The sequence below is a fragment of the Chiloscyllium plagiosum genome, unplaced genomic scaffold (genome assembly GCF_037043375.1).
Source record: "Chiloscyllium plagiosum isolate Xiang-an unplaced genomic scaffold, Cpla_swu_hap1 HiC_scaffold_4, whole genome shotgun sequence".
NCBI classification, from domain to species: Eukaryota; Metazoa; Chordata; class Chondrichthyes; order Orectolobiformes; family Hemiscylliidae; genus Chiloscyllium; species Chiloscyllium plagiosum.
In genome coordinates, this window is record NW_028270142.1 from 90,143,835 (window position 1) to 90,164,995 (window position 21,161).

General features: G+C 41.1%; 1 protein-coding gene across 6 annotated transcripts in view; it reads right to left on the reverse strand.

Moving 5' to 3' along the window:
* Positions 1–21,161, reverse strand: part of trappc9 (trafficking protein particle complex subunit 9) — a 663,479-nt gene that overhangs the window by 569,974 nt on the left and 72,344 nt on the right. For all 6 annotated transcript variants that reach the window (XM_087986471.1, XM_087986468.1, XM_087986469.1 and 3 more), the window contains 3 exons: positions 18,021–18,164; positions 11,216–11,342; positions 5,402–5,547 (listed from right to left, as the gene is read on the reverse strand). In XM_087986471.1, coding sequence (XP_087842597.1) covers positions 5,402–5,547; positions 11,216–11,342; positions 18,021–18,164 — 417 coding nt within the window. The remainder of the gene's footprint in view (positions 1–5,401; positions 5,548–11,215; positions 11,343–18,020; positions 18,165–21,161) is intronic.

Here is a 21,161-nt window from a genome sequence, read left to right on the forward strand (position 1 = left end):
AACCCTAAAAGGTTGTAATCTGTTGTCTCAAAAGATCCTGAATACCTTGGTGAGATCCTCTCTCAATCTTCTCTGCTACAAATTTAAAACAACTGTGTCATTTGTAGTACTTTTTTTTTGCATGATTCCCTTCCTATAATAAATCAACCAGAATTACACATTCTGCACTTTGCACAAAAGAAAAATTGGCCTGTTCAGGTCAAGAACCACAAACTGCAATTTGTGTTCCAAGCTTACCAAATAATCAATATTTACCCAATACTCAAAGTCTAACAAGTAACTGATTTCTCAAAACAACCTGCTTTATGCTCAAGGAAGTAATTCTTTGTCGTATTACTTACTTCAAACATCTTTAAACTCTCGAAGTTATATGGGAACAACTGGACAATGTGACAAGAAAATAAAAATCAATATTGATCAGTGCTTTTTGGAAACTGAGTTTCCAAGTTGATATTTGCATTATGTTCAAATATGAAGCAAGATGATATCAATGCACTTGGGTCACAGATCATCATTATCTCACAGCATGTTAGAACAGGCTCAAGGAAAAGGGCATCCTCTTGCTCCTATGTTCCTTCTTGTATTCGTAACCTTAGGGAACGGAGGATGAAGTTTAGCTAGTTCAAATTTGATGGGCTAAAGGTCATCCATACAAATGAATCGCCTACAATCGATGCCTTGGGGTTACCAGTGAGCAGAAACTCAACTTGACTAGCTATTTAATTAAGGTGGCTACAATAGCACGTCAGAGGTTAGGAATACTGCAATGAAAAATTCACTTCCTATCAATGCAGTGTCAGTCAATTCAGCACCAAGGTGTACTATCTATAATAATGCAATGGAGAAATTCAAAGATTCTGAGACAGCACCTTTCAAACCCAAATCCCCTTCCCTCTCCATGTACCCTTTACTAACCTGACACCTTAACCTCACATTAACCCTATGTATTTGACTGTTCACAAGAACCATTAAAGTGGCTGTCGTTAAAGCTGGACGTTTAAACCAGAGAACAGTACGGACTGCTGTAAAACAGGGGATTCGACTCTCCAACTAACCTGCACTACATAGGACCTGTCACATTTGAAGATCAGAATCTCCTGTCAGAAATGCAAAACTAAGTTAGCTTTAAGAAAAGTCATCCTTATGCGATTGTCACTCCTTACAAAAATCCAATTCAATATTGTCAACTTTAAAAGAAAATTATGGTGGTTGATTATGATGAAAAATGTTATGTTGCAGCACAAATAATGAATGAGCAGTCACAAACTATTGTCATTGGCATAACTGTTTCTCCCAAGTAAACATAAGTACACAAATCTTTTATCTGAAATCCTTGGAGACAGTTGATTTTAGGATTACGGACATTTTCACAGTGAAATTAAAAAAAACTTAGCAAACAGCAGACACAAGTATGACTACTATAAGCGCTGAAATGCAACTGACGCCTACCAGTACTGGGCCATGACACCATATCACATTTGAGTGACATGGGTTGAGTCAGTGTGGAATTGGGTCACCTGTTCGCACGCCAAACAACTTTGTTATACAGAAAAAAACTTCACAAAGAAAGTCTTTGATTTTAGGATTTTTGAATTTCAGATAAAGGATTGTGTACCTGTACTTTACAACTTGGTTTTCAACTAATTCATAGCTTTCAGACGTTGCTCAGGAAGCATTGATTGCTGTTCCAATTCTCCTCAGTTGATCGTGTTAAGAAACGCTCTTAAACGAAGACTTGAAGGACCCAGTGTTGGACTGGGCTGGACAATGTTAAAAATCCCAACACCAGGTTATAGTCCAACAGGTTTATTTGGAAGCACTAGCTTTCAAAGCGCTGGTCCTTCATCAGGTGGTTGTGGAGGTCAAGATCATGCTCAGAATTTGTAGCCAAAGGAGTGCAGTGTAAGAAGATGTGATACAGTAAACAAAATTAATTTTAAAACTTTCATCTTTTATAATGGGATATGGTGATTTCTGTTCTTTGATATGCAAATCCTAGAACTTCTTTTAAATTACATTCTCAAGATAGCTCAGCTTTTTAGACAATAGGTGTTAAGTCTGTCTGTGTCCCAATGCTACGTCAGTCTGACAAACCCTCTGTATAGTTTTACAAGGATTCATGCAATCTTTGAGCAAAATAAAATGTAATTCTGCAAAAACAAATTCATCCCATAAGCTTATATGTGTGCGCACATAGGAGTGACCCAGAGAGAGTGCCAGAGTGTGTATTGTGCAGTGGAGTCACCTGTAGCGTGACATGAATCCAAGGTCTCAACTAAGGCAATTCCAGGGTACTCAACTTTGCTATCAGCTCTGCTCAGCCAGTCTGCGTTGTTGCTTGTCCCGAAGTCCACCTTGGAGGATGGTCACCCGAAGGTCCGAGACCAAATGTCCCGGACCACTTAAGTGTTCCCCAACTGGAAGGGAACACTCCTACCTGGTGATTGTTGTGCATGGTCCATTCATCCATTGTCGTAACGTCTGCTTGGTATCGCCAGTATACCATGCCTCAGGGCATTCTTGCCTGCAACATATGAATTAGACCACACTGGCCAAATCACAAGAGTACTCGCTGTGTACTTGGTGAGAGGTGCCCCCACAATGGTGCTATCTGTGTCAATACTCTGACACATCTTGCAGCGGCTGCTGTGGCAGGGCTGAATGTGTTGTTGCACTGAAGACTGGGCAGTTTGCAACGAATCATCATCTGTTTAAGGTTTGGTGATTGTTTAAAAGGCAAGAAGTGGAGGCGCAGCGAAGGTCTTGGCAAGGTGCTAATCCTTATCGATAATCTGTTGCAGGCTGCAAAGAACATGGCGTAGTCGTTTGGCTCCCAGGAAATACTGGGCAACGAAGCACACCCTGTTGCAGCCTGTGTCTCTCTCTCGTGAGGTGGTCATTACGGTTTCTCGCTGTGGCACTTCAGAACTGGCGGTTGATGAGTTGAGCATTGTTCTTATGAGGGCATCCTTGAGCATTTTCAAGTGTCCGTCATGTTTTTCCTCATCCAAACATCCCGTAGGGGATGGCTGTTTGAATGTGTTTTGGGTGGAAGCTAGAGAAGTGTATCATCATGAGGTTATCTGTGGGTTTGTGGTAGAGTGAGGAACTGAGGTGCCCATCCATGATGGAGATGCACGTGTCCAAGAATGAGACTAATACAAGAGAGAGAGTTGCCCATGGTAAGTCTGATGGCGGGATGAAACTCGTTGATATCACTGTGTAGTTGTTTCAGTGACTCCTCACCATGGAGGGGTATCGATACAGGTAACACCATGACAAATGGGATCACCTCCCACCATGTACACAGTAGTACTCATGTGACTCAGCCAACATATTCTATCTCATACACTGCAGGCAAGAATGTCCTGAGGCATGGTACACTAGCGATACCGAGCAGGCTCTAAGACAACAGATGAATGGACACCACAACAATCACCAGGCAGGTGTGTTCTCTCCCAGCTGGGGAACACTTCAGTGGTTCGAGACATTCAGCCTCAGACCTTCAGGTGACCATCCTCCAAGGCAGACTTCGGAACAAGCAACAATGCAGAGTGGCTTGGCTGAAGCTGATAGCATCAATACCCATGGGAATGGCCTCAACCAGGATCTTGGGTTCATGTCACACTATAGGTGAGCCCCACTGCCTGAGAGACACACACACAACCTCCCTCATACACGCTCTCTCTCATATGCATACACGCTTTGCACTCTCTCATATCCCATCACACAGTCAACTACACACACACACACACGCTTATGGGGTAAATTGTCTTTTTCAGAATTACATTTTTCTCAAAAACTGCATGAATCCATGTAAAACTCAAACTACACAGAGGGAGTGTCAGTCTGACATCGCATTGGGACATAGCGCAGCATTTTAAACAATAGGTGCAAAATCTATCTGGAGAATGTGATTTAAAAGTTAGAAGTTAGAAAATAGAACATTACAGCGCAGTACAGGCCCTTCGGCCCTCGATGGTTCCACAGGTTGGTGCAACAATCTGAAGCCCATCTAACCTACACTGTTCCATCCTCATCCATCTGCCTATCCAATGACCATTTAAATGCCCTTAAAGCTGTGAGTCTACTAATGTTGCAGGCAGTGCATTCCACACTCCTATTACTCTGAGTAAAGAAACCACCTCTGACATCTGTCCTAGATCTATCACCCCTCATGCTAGCCATCACTATCTGAGGAAAAAGGTTCTCACTGTCCAACCTATCCAACCCTCTGATGCTCTTATATGTCTCAATTAAGTCACCTCTCAACTTTCTTCTCTCTAACAAAAACAACCTCAAGTCCCTCAGCCTTTCCTTGTCAGACTTCTCTCCATACCAGGCAGCATCCAAGCAAATCAGCTCTGAACCCTTTCCAAAGTTTACACATCCTTGCTATTGTGCAGTGTCCAGAACTGTACTCAATACTCCAATTGTGGCTGCACCAGAGTTTTTACAGCTGCAGCATGATCTCATGGTTCTGAAACTCAATCCCTCCACCAATAAAAGCTAACACACCGTATGCCTTCTTATAACCCTATGAACCTGGGTGGTGGCAACTTTCAGAGATCTATGTACCTGGATACAGAGATCTCTCTGCTCATCTACACTACCAAGAATCTTATCATTAACCCAGTAATCTGCATTCCAGTTACTCCTTCCACAGTGAAAATCACCTCACAATTTTCCACATTAAACTCCATTTGCCACTTCTCAGCCCAGCTCTGCAGCTTATCTAATGTCCCTCTGTGCCCTACAACATCCTGCGACACTATGCACAACTCTACCAACCTTCGTTTCATCTGCAAATTTACTACCCATTCCTTTTATGCCTTCAGCCAGGTCATTTATGAAAATGATAAACAGTGGTTCCAAAAAAGATCCTTGCAGTACACCACTAGTAACTGAATTCCAGGATGAATATTTCCCATCAACCACCACCCTCTGTCTTCTTTCAGCAAGTCAATTTCTGATCCAAACCACTAAACAAACCCTCAATCCAATGCCTTCGTATTTTGTGCAATAGCCTACCGTGAGGAACATTATCTAACACCTTAATGAAATCCATATCCACCACATCAACTGCTTTAACCTCATCCACCTGTTTGGTCACCTTCTCAAAGAACTCAGTAAGATTTGAGGCATGACCTAGGATTTACATGCCATGCATTTACAAGTTCTGGGATTTAAGTATCTAAGAACAAAAACCATCATATCCCATTATAAAAGACGCAAGTTTTAATCTAGGATTGTTTAATGCATCACATCTCCATGACACTGGACTCCTTTGGCTATAAATTTTGAGACCACTTTCTTGAACTATGGCAGTCTATGCAGACAAATGACTGTCAGGGTCACCATGGAAATTAGTGTAAAAGCTTTATTTAAATTAATACGTCACCTATTTTTTTACTTCTTTCTTCACCACGGTGATGTGCAATAATTGGTGAGTAAATGAAAGGGCTCTTGGAGGACGTGTTCTGATTGAGTGTATTTTTTATTTTTTGTGGGCGGAGGTTAACTGGAAGATTCAAGAGTTTTACAGACCTAATGGGAAAAGGAACAAGAGAATTAAAAGCATTAAAAATTTCTACACTACATTTGGGAACCGTAACATTATGAAGAGCACAAAAATAAACATTTCAGACCATTCCTTCTATGATAAAAGATACAACAAATAGGAAAGCTAACTTAAGTAAATATATACTGTTTATAGATTTTTTTTTAAAAAGGCACAACTCAATGAGAATAAGCAACCAGTTTAATATTTTAAAATTATTCACTTAAAACTAAAAGCAATTAAAAGGTCATGTGACAGTACAATCTTACAAGTTCCCTGAAATAATTAGTGTCATTACAAAAGAATGACGTTATTTCTTCAAAGATGCTCGCATTACTTGAACTTGCTCGCTACCATAAAAGTGGTAAATTTGTAACTGCTACCACTGTTTGCAAAATCAGCATGTGGTGCAATCAAAACTTTGTTCTCCGCATTTTCTACATTTCAAGTGGACACGGAAATACAGGAGAATTGGATTAGGTAGAGCCTAGTGTTTGTGAGAATTTGGATTTGGGATTATATTTAAATTAGCTATGATCTCTTTGCACATGAGACATCATGCAAGGTTACTGGTCTCAATTTGTCTAAGATGCACTGCAACATTCTTGTACAAATCCCACTTATTCAATATTAGCTCCAATTGCACAGAAATCTGAAGACTTCCATCCTGAACCAATTCTCCACTTTGTGCTGTGCTCACTAGCATGTGGCACAGAAATTAATCCTCAGATTACTGATTTTAAAAGTTCACTTTTCTCTCTTGCACACCAAAATTTACCTTCAGGACGGTTTTCCTGTTTCTATTAGTCACTGGTACCAAGGTGGACCACAACCTCTGACTGATCACCCACCGCCATAAGATTGTCCTATACAAAAAGTGAGCGACATCCTTGAGCCTCACCCTAGTGTGTCAACAAACCATCCTGGAGTCACAGCTGCCATGATTGTAACGTGGTCAGCCAGGTGGACATCATAGAATGAGTTCCTGGATTGACTTTGTTAACAGTCCCAATCAGGGAGTCCTGGCTGACTGTTATAAACAGGAATGTCAGAGATTCTGCTCACTCAGAGCTGGCTCTCAGGAAGCTGGACCAGTGTCAAGTACTATGCATGTATAAATAAAGGGTGACTTGGTGATGGGATACTGTGGAATTATTCCAACATCTAGGACTCTAAAAATTCCTATTAAAATTAATCCTAATAATGATACTCTACACTGCTTCACAGCAGTGAGACCACAGACCTGATTCTGGCTGCACTCCTCAATGCAACATTAACCTTCACCAGTAACCAGTTTTACACTTTGGATAGTGAACAATGTGGACTCAGAAGGGGGCTACTACCCAGCTCTTCCTTGACAGTTCAGTGGTTATAACACAAGAATCTTTCCACTGTCCATCTTCTTGTCTGAACTCTACTCCTGCTCACTATAAATGTGAATTTGGTGGCACTATCCTCTTTCAGAGTAAGGGCCAACAAGGCCTGCTTATTCTACCACGGCAAAAGAAAACTACTTGGTGATCTGAGAAGAGGTTCTTGTCTTACATATGACAATATGAAAGAGATCACATTGTGAATAGAACAAAACACAAACAAGACATGAGGGTGCTGGTACCTATCAGAAATATACAATATGGCCTCCTTTACATTGGCAAGAATAAAGAGAGACCGAGTGACTGTTTTGTATAATACTTTATCCATAGGAATGACTCCAACCTTCCAGTTCCTTGTCATTTCAATAAACCACCTTGGTTCCAAACTAACATTTCCATCCTGATCTTATTACAGTATGAAAATGAAACTCAACGCAAGCTGAAGGAATAGCACCTAATTTTTCCCTTAGTCACTTTACAGACTCTAAGGCTTAATATTGAGTTCCACAGCTTCACAGTAGAACCTCAAATCATTTTTTTTATTACATTCCCCAGCTCCCCTGATCATGTCTTGTTTCTTTCTCGTTATCTGTTCTCATTAGAGTAAACACATTCTCCTTTTCACAGCTAAAATTTACACCCATTATACATGTTTATCTCCTTTACCACCATTGTCACTGCCTTTTGATCGTGGCACTCAAAATCTGTCCCACTTGCTTCTCCACCCACTCTACTGTGCATCAAACTATTTTTCAGCTCATTTCAATTCCAAAAGATAAGTCATGCCAGAACCAAATAGTGAACTCTGTTTCTCTCTCCACAGATCCTGCCAGATTTCCCAATTTTATCCAACACTTTGTTTTATTGCAATATTTACCAGTTTGGAAATGACAAAACTAGTTGGGATTGCAAGTTGCAAGGTGAATACAAGGTGGTTTTAGGGTGATCTTAATAAGTTGCTATGTAGGCAAAATATGGCAAATGCAAAATAACATGGATAAAAGTGAAATTGAAAAGAAAGACAGCGAATTATTTCAATATTGGCATCTTGGGGGGAGATGTCGATGTATAACAGGATTTGGATACCCTTGTACACTAGTCAATGAAAGTAAACTGGCAGGTGCAGAAAGCGATCAGGAAAACAAATGGTATGCTGGCTGTTGTTGCAAGAGGATCCAAGATCAGATGTAGGGATATTATATTGCAATTCTAGAGGGACTGTTGTCTAAGATTTTGGTTTGACTGGGCTCGTGTTCACTAGAGTTTAGAGTAATGAAAAGGAATGGTTACAACGTATCAAGTGCCCTAACAGGACAAGACTGATTTGATTTATTGCAGTCACATGTACCTAAGTACAGTGAAAATCTTTGTTTGCAAGCGGTATAAACAGATCATAATAACAAAGGACATACAGATCATTGGGTCATTCGACAGCATGAGGCATACAAGTTACACTGCTCAGGTGGTGCCCGAGAGAAGATCAACATCATTTGAAGTTACAGAGTCCATTCATTACTCATAACAGCACAGAAGAAGCTGTTCTTGAACCTGTTGGTGCATGTGTTCAAAGGTTCTGTATCTTCTGCCTGACAGAAGAGATTACAGGAGACCATTACTGATATGGGAGGAGTCTTGGGCGATATTGGCAGCCTTTCTGCAGCAAAGTATCAACAGAAGGTTGGCACGGTGGCTCAGTGGTTAGCACTGCTGCTTCACAGCACCAGGGTCCCAGGTTCAATTCTAGCCTTGGGCGACTGTCTGTGTGGAGTTTGCACACTCTCCCAGTGTCTGCATGGGTTTCCTCCCACAGTCCAAAGATGTGCAGGTCAGGTGAATTGGCCATGCAAAATTGCCCATAGTGTCAGGTGCATTAGTCAGAGGGAAGTGGCTCTGGATGGATTACTCTTCGGAGGGTCGGTGTGGACTGGTTGGGCCGAAGGGCCTGTTTCCACACTGTAGGGAATCTAATCTGAAAAAAAGGTTGGCTTCCATGTTGGTATGGGCTGTGCACACAACCTTCTGTTGTTCCTTACAGTCTTGGGCAGAGCAGTTGCCGGACCAGGCCATCATGCACCTGGACAGTATGCTTTGTCTGGTGCATCTGCACAGATACATACATGATGAATTTCCTAAGCCACCTCAGTTCTTTTGTTTTACCGACATGGGGGGGGAAATCATCGCACATGACACCAAGCCCTTTCTCTCTTCAGTATTCTAACTCATCATTGTTTGATATCACTCAACCACGTGGTTTGGAATTTGGCTACAGAGACATGGATGTACAGAGAGTACAGCAGGAGTTGACAATGCATCCTCCAGGAGCTCCACTTTTGAGGGTTATCATAGAGGAGGTGCAGTTATCTATCTTCACTGATTGCAGTCAATGGGTGAGGAAGCTAAGGACCCAGTTGCAGAGGGCAAAGCCAAGACCTAGGTCTCGGAGTTTTGAGATCAATGTATAGCAGAATATGGTGTTGAAAGTAGAGCTGTCGTCGATAAGTAGGAGTCTGATGCAGGTGCCCGATGCAGGTGCCCTTGTTGGCTAGATGTTCCAGGAATGAGTGCAGGGCTAGGGAAATGGCATTCGCTGTGGACCTGTTACTTAAGTAAGAAAGTTGCAGGGAACTGAGGCAGGCGAAACTGGTTGCTAACTGGATGCTTACACTGGTTAGGGAGTCTAGGATCAGTGCTCACAATCTCAAGGTAAGAAGTAGGCCACTTAAAACTGAGACAAGGAAACATTATAAGATGGTCCATCCATGGAACTTGCTACCACAGAAGGCTGAGGAAGCCAAGTCACTGAGGATATTCAAGAAAGAGAACAATAAATCTTTAGGTATTGAAGGCATAAAAGGGGTATGGAGAAATTGGGAATAAAGGATCAGCTACGATCACAATGCATGGTAGAGCAGGCTCGAATGGCCTGAATAACCTATCACTGCTCCTAGTTTCTATTAAATTAAAACGACTTTTCTAGGAATTCTGAATGACTACATTCCGCACTTCAACTCTAGTGGACAGTGGCCTGTCAACAAATTCTGGAAGAGACTTAATTTTTTTTCTTTTTTTCTTTTACTAGATTAGTAGCAGCTTTAAGTTGAGCAACACAAAGGCCACGGAGAAGATAGGGAGATGCACTGGGTGAACAAAGTTAAAAAAAATCACAACACCAGGTTATAGTCAAACAGGTTTATATAGAAGTACAAGCTTTCAGACCACTGCTCCTTCATCTAGTGAGACTAGCTACCTGACAAAGGAGCAATACTCCAAAAGCTTGTACTTGCAAATAAACCTGTTAGATGAAAACCTGATGGTGTGTGATTTTTAACAGAGAAGGTAGACAGCTCTACTGAAGAGGTCAGTCAGCTCTTCCTGAGGTCAGCTTCCACATCTTCGAATGACATTGTTAAGTACAACTTCTACATGAGGAAGAGGGAGCCATAGGCAAGCTTTTAGGGAATTTCCATGGAAATAATTTGCAAACAGAAGAGAAGCCAGCATTAGAGATGCTATAAAATTAACATTAAAATTGAGCAAGGGAACTCCCACCAAGGTGAGCATCAGCCAAGGATAAGTCAGAGTTGCAGGAAATAGGAATACAATTCAGAATTGGCAAGACATTCAATCATTTGTAATAGAGGTGGTGGTGGTGGTTGGGAATGACGGAGTAGCTTGTACAGGTAGAGGGGCTGGAAGTACATATTTTAATGAAGTTTTAATGATGGTCACTTATATAAAGCTGAAAAACCATTTTAAACAAGTCTCCAGCAAGGGAAGGTATGATCTAGTTAGGATTGGTTTAGGAAATAATTGTTCACAGAATGATCAACAGATGGAATAAATAGCCAAAGTGAATGCGTTTTTTTCCCTTTATTCTTTCATAGAATGTATGTGTCACTGGCAAAAAGAACATTAACTATCCCTAATTGCTCTTGAAATGAGTGGCTTACTTGGCCATTTCAGAAGGTAGTTAAGAGATAACTATGTTGCTGTGGGTCTATAGTCACAAGTAATAACAATCATTTGATATTCAAGACTAAGCCAACTTTGGGTGAATCAAATTTGAACAACTCCCTTTAATTGTGCTTTGAATTCAGATGAGTCATTGAATATGAAATACTTTGGTTAAGTGCTTTGACCAAGTTTGTAGAACTTAATCTAAATATGGACAAAAACAGAAAGGAAGGCACTGGATTTGAATGTCCAAGTTGTAAAAGATTGCATACAGACACCACTACCTACAGCGTGAGCATCTGTTCTTGACAAGGTAAAACAGTCTTACCTGACAATCGGAAGTTTTGTAAGAGGAATTGGAAGCAATTTCACACCATCAGGTAGTGTGACATTTTCCATAGTACCAGGGCATTTTGTGGTGTAGTTCTCCAAACTCTGAGAAACTTCCTTTTTCTCTGCAAAACATCACCATAAAAATCCAGCTAAATGCTGTTCTTGATTTGCTCAACAGGAGCTCCAAATTTTAACCTCGGTCAGGATACAATTGTGAAAAGCATAGTTATAAAACTGACTAGGGGTGGAAAATGACCTGAAATGATACTACTCAATTTCTGCCAGAATACTCGAGCCTTTGTCAAAAGGTTTTGCAAGAGTGCAGGATTGTATCCTTAAACTGTATTCTGACAAAAAGTAAGTATTCTTTTAAACAGTTAATATACTTAAATAGATTACATAACATGTCATAGCCAACTTTGCAGCCTATTCTATAGGGAGCACCCAGAACACCACTGTAACCATCATTATAAAACACAGAATAATCTCTGATAGCAAACTGTACCTCAGCACCCTACTTAAAACCAAATCAGATCAAGACTGTTGCAACTTGCACATCATTTGTGAACTTTGTACAGTTAATTGAAGAGGGCATTTGAAACCTTACGACCAAGTTCGTTGAATCAAGATATACAAAATGCAATAATACAAGGAATACTGGATATGTACAGCACTAATTCATCAACAGATCCTATCCAGTAAACATCAATACATCAAGTAGCAGTTCCCATTTCATGATGTTAACCATAACATTTGAGTTCAAGTTACAAACAGCCTTAAAAATCCAAAAGGCTCTTGGTCTATTTACAGTATAAATTAATTGTCTTTGTGAAGTCAAGGAAATTAATCTTTCAACCAAAAGTTGACATGGCCAGGCACATCGTGCACAAGCTAAAAATGAATAATTAATTTAACAAAGCACTATTGCAATACATGAAACAAGAAATAATTTGCTAGCAATAATGGATGAGATACATGTGATACAGTAAATTCCTAATTCACCAGTTTTACTATGTGATTTTAAATTCTGGATAACTCAAATATTTCATCTTAAAAAGTATAACTTTGAAATATCAATTGAGTACACTGGTCTAGTAAACTGGTTGATTGACAACTGTTCAGAATGTGTTACTGGAAAATTTAGACATAAATACCAAATGCTGGCAATGATTAACAGATGTGTTAGCACCTATGATGAAAACAAATAATTGAATATTTGAAACATTCCTGCTGAACTGAAATCTAAAAAAGGTAGACAAGCATATTAAAACCAAACAGAAGGAGGAAATGTGTACAAACTTAAGAACAAAAATGACAACTTTGTTCACGTACAGCACTTCACTGAACCAAAAGTTAAATTACCACATGGAGTTTGGTCTCCTTCCAAGATTGAACATCCTAATTCAAAGACCATATAGGAATTACCCAAGAAGTTTAAAGTTCCAGTGGGTGGTTACTCCTACCTAGAGCCTTGTGAAAAAACTCTCCAACTTACTTTCCTGAATAGCTATCATGGAAATGTTAGCCAGATTAACATATTAAAACCCAAATATCTAGTTGACACCATCTTCCTCCAACACTACTTGACCCAATCCATCTAAGCCATCCTATTCTCTTTCCTCAATGTACAAATCTACCCAACGATACATATCGAAGATACTCAAACCAATGCAGTTACATTTAAAAACTTTATTGAGTGCAATTCAGCAGCTGATGCTTTTTAAAAAAGGCAAGGCTCCTCTCCTGTACTGCAATGAGCCTTCAGGATCACCCTAAATGAGGAACAATAGGAAAAGAAACAGGAAGGGTTAAGGAATGAATTGCAGAGTTTTGGGTATCATTTGCCAAAAGGCATGGCCACCAACAGTGGAGCAAGTGAAAGCTGGGTTGCTTAACAGGCTAGAATTAAAGGAGAGCAGATTTTGAAGACTAATCCTTAATCTGTCTTTCATCCCAAAATCGTTGAAAACATTGCCACCTCAAACCAATGTCACCTGTCCCAGAATTCTACGTTTGAAACCTCTAAATCGCCTACTGTCTCTATCACAGTGCAGAAGTGCTTTTTAATCAAAATCATAATTGACAAACTACCTTTCCTCATTTTTCAATATGTTTGTAGTCTTCTGCACAACTGACGACCTCAACTTCCTTCAATCTCTCCAGTACAATCCAAATGGATGACAATGCACCATTCTTATTAATTCATAGAATCATACAGTGCAGAAGAGGCTTATCAGTCCATCAAGTCTACACCAACAAAAACTACTTTAATCTACACTAGTCCCACTTTCCAGCACTTGGCCACAACTTTGAATGTTACGACCTTTCAAGTGTTCAGCCAGGTACTTCAAGATTGTGAAGTTTCCCACCTCAAACACCCCCAATAGGCAGTGCATTCCACGTTCCCACCACACTCTGGATGAAAACATTATTCCTCAAATCCCCTGTAAGCCTCCTGTACTACACCTTAGAACTATGCCCCATTGTTATTAACTCTAACTATTGCCAACAGCTGCTTTTGATTCACCCTGTCCATGCCCCATTATCTTACACATCGCCAATCAGGTCTCCTTCAGCCTTCTGTATTTCAAAGGAAAACAAACTTTTCCAGTACTCTTCATAGCTAAACCGCTCCATTCCAAAATCGCTTCTACACCCCTCGGCTGCAATGACAGGCTTTATATAGTGCAGTGACTATAAGTGCACACAGCACTCTAGCTGTGGCCTACCAAAGTTTTGTACAACTCCAACACAATCTTCCTGCTCATATAATCTATGCCATGACCAATAAAGGCAAATGAGCCATATGTTGCCTTAACCACACCATTGATCCTGCCTTGCTGCCTTCAGGGATCTATGGATAAGCACCCCAATACCTCTGTGCCTCTTCGCATTCATTGACACTTTTATCTCATCACTTCTTCCAAAGTTAATTATCTCTCATTTAACTTGATCTGCCACTGAACTGTTTATCTGTCCAACCCATACTTCTATAATCTAAGACTTACTTTCTTACAGTCAACCACACAGTCAATTTTTGTGTTATAAGGAACCCAGCACTGATCCCTGTGGTACGCCTCTGTATAACAGCCCCCAATTACACAAAACGCTTTCTATCAACACCCTCTGTCTCCTACCACTAAGCCAATTTTGGATCCAACTTATAAAGTTACTATTGATTCCATGTGCTTTCACCATGGGCGACATGAGACCCGGGTTCAATTCCCGCCTCGGGAGTTCTCCCAGTGTCTTGCACATTCTCCCCGTGTCTGCGTGGGTTTCCTCCGGGTGCTCTGGTTTCCTCCCACAATCCAAAAATGTGCAGGTTATGGCCATGCTAAATTGCCCGTAGTGTTAGGTGAAGGGGTAAATGTAGGGGAATGAGTCTGGGTGGGTTGTGCTTCGGTGGGTCGGTGTGGACTTGTTGGGCCGAAGGGCCTGTTCCCACACTAAGTAATCTAATCTAATCTTCTTTACAGGTCTCCCACGTGGGACCATGTCAAAGGTTTTGCTGAAAGCCACAAACTTGATCAACTGCACTACCTTAGTCGACACACTTGGCTGCCTCTGTGAAAAACTATATTACTTTTGCTTAGTAGGACCTCCCTGTAACAAAATCATGCTGACTATCCCTGATCAAACACTGCAGCTCTAAATGGAGGATAATTCTCTCCATTAGACGTCTCTAGTCTAACAGTCTTATCTGTAATTACACTCGCTCAACCTGACCTTTTCCTCATACACTGCCATTTTCACTACTTGCATTCCCACCTATTTTTATGTCATTTGCAAACGTGTAGCATGTTCACTTCCTTCATTCAAGTAATTGACGTGTGTTACAAATAATTGTGGTTTGAACACTTATTCTTGTGGAACTTCACTAGCCACAGGTTGCCAACCTGAAAATGCCCCCCTTATCCCAACTCCCTGCCTATCAGTTTGCCAATCTTATATCCATGCTAATATAGTAACCTAATACCACAGACTCTTAACTTATTAAGTAGCTGAACATGGCGGTTCCTTATCAAATATTTTTTGGAAATTTATGTTATATCTACTACTTCGTCTTTATCTGTCCTACATGTTACCTACTTACCACCACCCAGTAGCTCCCCTCCAAGTCAATCACCACCTGACTTAGAAATATATCACTGTGCGCAGGTCAAAATCCTGGAATTTCATCTCAAAGGACATTGTGGGTCAACCTACAATACATGCACTGCAGCAATTCACCATTACCTTCTCAAAGTCAACTAGAGAAGGCAATAAGTGCTAGGCACCCAACATCACCCACATCCCATGAGTGAATTAAAAAAAAACTTTGTCTCTACCACCTTCCTTGGAAAAATTAATCCACATTAGGAATTAAAAAGTTGGGTCATAACCTTTCCAATTTCCTCCCTCGCCTCCCAAAGAAACCTGGGATGCAACTCACCTAGAGTTGGGGATGTGTCCACTTTTAAGACTGCCAAACCTCAAATATCTCTTCACTCACTGTGTCAATCTGCTCAAAGAACATCTTGGCCCCTCTTCCCAAATTTCATCCTGACATCCTCCTTCCCCAAAGTGCAGACAGATCTGAAGTACTCTTTTAAACACCAAAAACTAATGTTTAGGGTGTCCGCTGGTTCCTCGTACAGATTGTCCCCTTGGTCCCTAATGGGTCCTTCTTTTTCCTTGTTTATACGTGCTGAATATCCTGGGATTGTCTCCAATCTTAACCATTATTGTTTTTCATGTTCCCTCTTTGCTCTCCTATTTGCTCAAGTTCTCCCCTGCACTTTCTAAATTCCGTTCAGGTCACCACTGATTTGCTCTCTTTGAGCCTTTTAAAAGCTGCCCCTCATATTTTTATCTAGTCCAGAATATTTCCAGATATCCACAACTCGCTGGACTTGTTGCTTGACATTTCACCCAAAAGGGAACACGTTAGACTTGTACTCTTAGAATTCTGTTTTGAACACTGCTCCACAAACCACCTCCCCCCCCAACCCCATGCCCCCTCCACCACTACCCCCTCCCCCCACCCCGCACTGATCTGCAACAGATTTACTCAGCTCTCATTGCCCAATCTTCTTTGGCCAATAATGTAATAAAATACGTTAGTCCCTTCCACTCCACAGATGCAATTCCGAAATTAGAGGAAATGATCTGCTTCCGAAACTAACTTACATTCCTGATTTTCTAGATTCCTCAAATCTATTTTGTCCTCCAATTCTTTCTCCATTAGCTCTAATATTCTTCTACATTTCTTTCCCAGTGCTCTAGCCCCATATCCATTATTTTCACTCATCATAAATCGGGGAAAAAACTTGGAATTACTGGAAATGCTATACAAAAACAAGACACATTATAAACACTCAACAGATCGAGAATTATCTGCAGACAAAGGTTACAGTATATTACAGATGAACAATACAATGTATTTTTCTTTCCCTCTTCTCTTCAACCTAGTTACTTCTTAAAACTACTTACATAGAATAAATATAAATTTAGTCTCTTATCCAAGAAAAATAAGATAACAATTATCTAATTATCAACACACAAAAGACATAAGGATTTGTATTGCAAAACTGTAAGGAACACAATAAATGACTAATCTTAAATTATCCTTTTTGAGAACCCAATGTTTTATTTCTTTCATTTAATGTCATTCTAAGAGCTGATACTGGCTTTCAATTTTTTTTTGCAAACAGAAACAATTCCAACAATCAGCAGACAATTTCAGGTTTGTTAAATGTCATGAAAACAGTTAGCAAGCTTTCTTTGAGTTAAATAGAGTCGATACGTTCGACAATATATTGACCACCATATCATCCAGTTTAATGTAAATGACCCCTCGAGGTTCAGAAACAGACCAGCCTTAAAAAAATTAATCTATCAAGCTAAACTTGTTATAAGATATGGGCTGCAGCTAACTCTTCTAGACCAATGGCCCAAGGAGTGGCAGGAATTTAATCTGGATCGATGTGAGGTGCTGCATTTTGGGTAGGCAAATCAGAGCAGGACTTATGCACTTAATGGTAAGGTCCTGGGGAGAGTGGCTGACCAAAGAGACCTTGGAGTGCAGGTTCATAGTTCCTTCAAAGTGGAGTCGCGGGTAGATAGGATAGTGAAGGCGGCGTTTGGTATGCTTATAGGAGTTAGAAGATCATTTTGTGGCTGTACAGGACATTGGTTAACCCACTATTGGAATACTGCAATTCTTATCTCCCTGCCATAGGAAGAATGTTGTGAAACTTGAAAGGGTTCAGAAAGACTTATGTTACCAAAATTGGAGTGGTTGAGGTATAAGGAAAGGCTAAATAGGCTGGGGCTATTTTCCCTGGAACTTCGGAGGCTGAGGGGTGACCTTTATAAAGGTTTGTAAAATTGAGAGAGGCATGGATAGGATGAATTACACAAGTTCTTTTCCCACTTTTGGGGGGGGGGGGGGGGGATTGAGTATCTAACACAAGTGGTATAGGTTTAAGGTGAGAGGGGAAAGATTTAAAAGGGACCAAAGAGGCAACTTTTTCCCATGTATATACGGAATGCGCTGCCAGAGGAAGTGATGGATGCTGGTCCAATTACAACATGAATTGGTAGGGTTTAGAGTTTATGGGCCAAATGCTGGCAAATGGGACTAGATGTTTGGGTTTTCTGGTCAGCATGGACATGTTGGACCAAATGGTCTCTATCACTATGACTCTGGTAATGTGTCTAGAGATTTCAAGTGTAGTCAAATCAGCCACAAGATAGTTTGTGTCAAGACTAACACTGATATAAAATAACTATGTTCCATATAACCGTATAACTACCTTGATCGGAGAGGTAATCAAGCATGGTTTGAAGCAAGAAAGACAGATGGCGAACTGCAAGAGCAGGATTTCCCATTCGTCTTGAAGCATAAACAAGTTCGTGGAGTAAGCGCATTTGCAATGCTGGCCAGCCTTTGTGAGTTCCTGCAATATTAATTTGGAATTACTATCAGAATAACTGTACCACAGAGGACCAAAATTGACACACATTGATTTCATGATCATAATCAGAGTTCAAATATCAAATGATATATTTTTTAAAATGGAAGAGATATGCAGAGGAAATTGTTAAGCACTGACAGCAAGTATGAAGACAACAGACATAACTAAATATACCCCTTCTCAAAAATAACTCATTGCATTTGGGTTTGTTTTGTAAAGTGGCTGGATTGCATGATCAAAATGGAATTCCAGCAAACAATGGGATACACAAAACTAAGTCAGCAACCAAACAGTGCTGGGGAATAGCTAGGATGTCAAAGGCACTTAAGCAGGCATGCCAGGGGATTCAAGATGGCGGCGACCCAGGTAGGTCTGCTTTGCTGAGCTCTGAACCAGAGCCCAGACAAAGTGGGGCACTCACCCTCCCTTCACTGTCCAATTTGTTAAAATAGCTATTTCCTGACCCCTGGAACCAATTGCACCTTACTGTTCAGAACTGGTGCTAGTTTTAAAGATGACTAAAGGGAAAAGGAGCACAGGGCTCGCATCAGGCAGGGACCCCCTGCCCCGCAGCAATGGTCACACCCATGGCTGTGACATTGGCCTCCACAGCCACCCCAGAGGACTCACCTGCAGAGCCTGATCTCCGAGTTCGCAAAACTCAGAGAAGATCAACTCGTTGGAGGAGACCTAGGCCAGGCTGGAATCAACCTCAGTCATGCTGCAGAGGCATGACCTAGAGATCAAATGTCCTGAGCAGGTTGTCAGGGGGATGGAGAACAGACCGCGGCTTCAGAGATCACGGCTGAATCCTCAGGGGGTCAGGTTCAGGCCCTGGAACATCGAGCTAGGCCGTTGGGGAACAGGAGAACATTCAGTTGCTGGGGCTTCCCGAACAGCAGGAAGGCGGCCATCTTGTCAGCTTTCTGGAGCAATGGGTTCCAGTTTCCAAGGCTGGAAGTTGAGATATGCCAGGTGGGGGTCGAGCGGGCTCACCTGGTTGCAATGTGCAGGCCCGGATCGGACCAGTGCCCCCGCCCAGTCCTAGTGTGACTTCAGCGTTATAGAGACAAACAAATGATGCTGGAAAACTCTAGAGCACTGGGGAAGGATCCCCAGGCTGTGGTGTATAAAGGATCACGAATCAGTTTTTTCAGGACTTTTCCCTCGTGATTCACAAGGAGGCGGCCTTTGATGAGGTAAAAAGGTGACTGAAGGACCTGAATATCCAGTATGCCATTAGATATCCAGCAACACTGCGTTTCAGCCACAGAGGGTCTGTGTTCAACTTTGATTCACTGGAAAAGGCAACGGACTTCTTGGATGCTCTAAAATATATCGACTGGCCAGAATTATATGGACAACTATTCAATTCCACCCCTTTTTTTCTATAATGTGCCTGGTTTACCTGGTTGTCGCGGGTGGGAGGAGGGAGGGTAATCTTGGTCTTCCTTTTAATGTGTCAGGGTCATAATTATCTCCTTTCCCCTTTTTTGTTCTTTCTTCTCTTTTCCCCCTCCCAGTCATCCTTTGTTTGGACTCTGGGTGGGGGGGGGGGGGGAAAGAGAGTGGGGAAGAGGTTTTTGTTGTTGTTGTTGTTCTATGAGGAGTGCCTAGGATTACGGTATAGAAGGGATGAGTCGGGTGCCCACTTTTAACTTTGTCGTAAGATATTGTTTTTTTTCTTTACTTTGTGGTGTCCGGGGCGGGGGCATGGCTTGATCATGGTGGGATTAATGGGTGGTATGAGCACCCCCGGTGGACAAGGGGGAAAGTCTTCTTTCAATTATGTTTTATGCTGTTATGTTGTAGAAATAGTTGTTAGAAGTTTTGATTTAGTAGTTTTGGAGGTTGCATTTTTAAACTTATGTACTGTTCAAGTGAGGGTTGATGAGAATGTGCACTCGTTCACAAGTGAGAGACTGAGGGAAATAAGATTTGGCAATTTACTTAATGGCACCATGCCAATTGATCTTTTTGTTCCATGAGTTTTGTTTGTAGTAAATTATATGTAGTCTGACCATTGTTACACCTCACTGGGGTAGTGCACTGGCTGTTAAACCCTGCTATTTCCCAAGTTTCAACAAATGCGAAAAATTTTCAAAAGTTTACAGAATTACCTAGTTTATCTGTCTTTTAGGCCCATGTTGACAGAAAGCACAGACCAGGTTTCTGAATTACCAAGTATTGCTATTAATACAAATAAATAAAACTTGGTGTTGATAAACAGTGTGAACCATTGATATTTAACTTTCCTTGTTAAAACTCTAATCTCTTATAATTTTCTCACACACACACACACACACACACACACACACACACACACAGGAAGAAAAATAGGTGTGGTGCTTGGAGGTAAAAGCTATGAAGGTACATAGCCCCTGTTACAGGGTTCACTGAGATGGTCCCTTTTGTTTGTCAGGACTTGCTGCTGCTTGATACTGCTTCTTCAGACACTTTCTTTCATTGTGGAAGGTACAAGGTAGCTATTGACACTTACAAAACCTCGAGCTTAGTGGTTAAGAGCCACAGCTTGCAGTATTTGCTGAGGGAAAAATAAGCTGGCTTTCTTCAGGCATGAGGCGTCTATTTTTCTGCAGAGGAAAAAGGAGCCCAATGGCTTCTTCAATACATTCACAACCCCTATCTGTTCAGCTCCAAGGGAGCCAATCGTATAATTACTGGCAAGCAGAAGATTTTTGTCATTGATACTTGGTCCCTAGATCACAGACAAATCAGATACTTCTTGCAAACCAAAGCTCCATTTGTCCACAGGCTGCTGGCTCCAACTCCTCTGTAACAAGACTTTCATTCTGACAGTGCTTTCGCCAGATGAGCTGCAGCAGTTTAAGAATATGGCATACCATCACGTTATGTAAGGATTATAAATGCAGGCATAACCAATATTGTCCACATGCTGAGAGTGAAATTACAAAGCTTTATGCTCCTACACATGTACCTTTTTCTTTTTGCTAACTC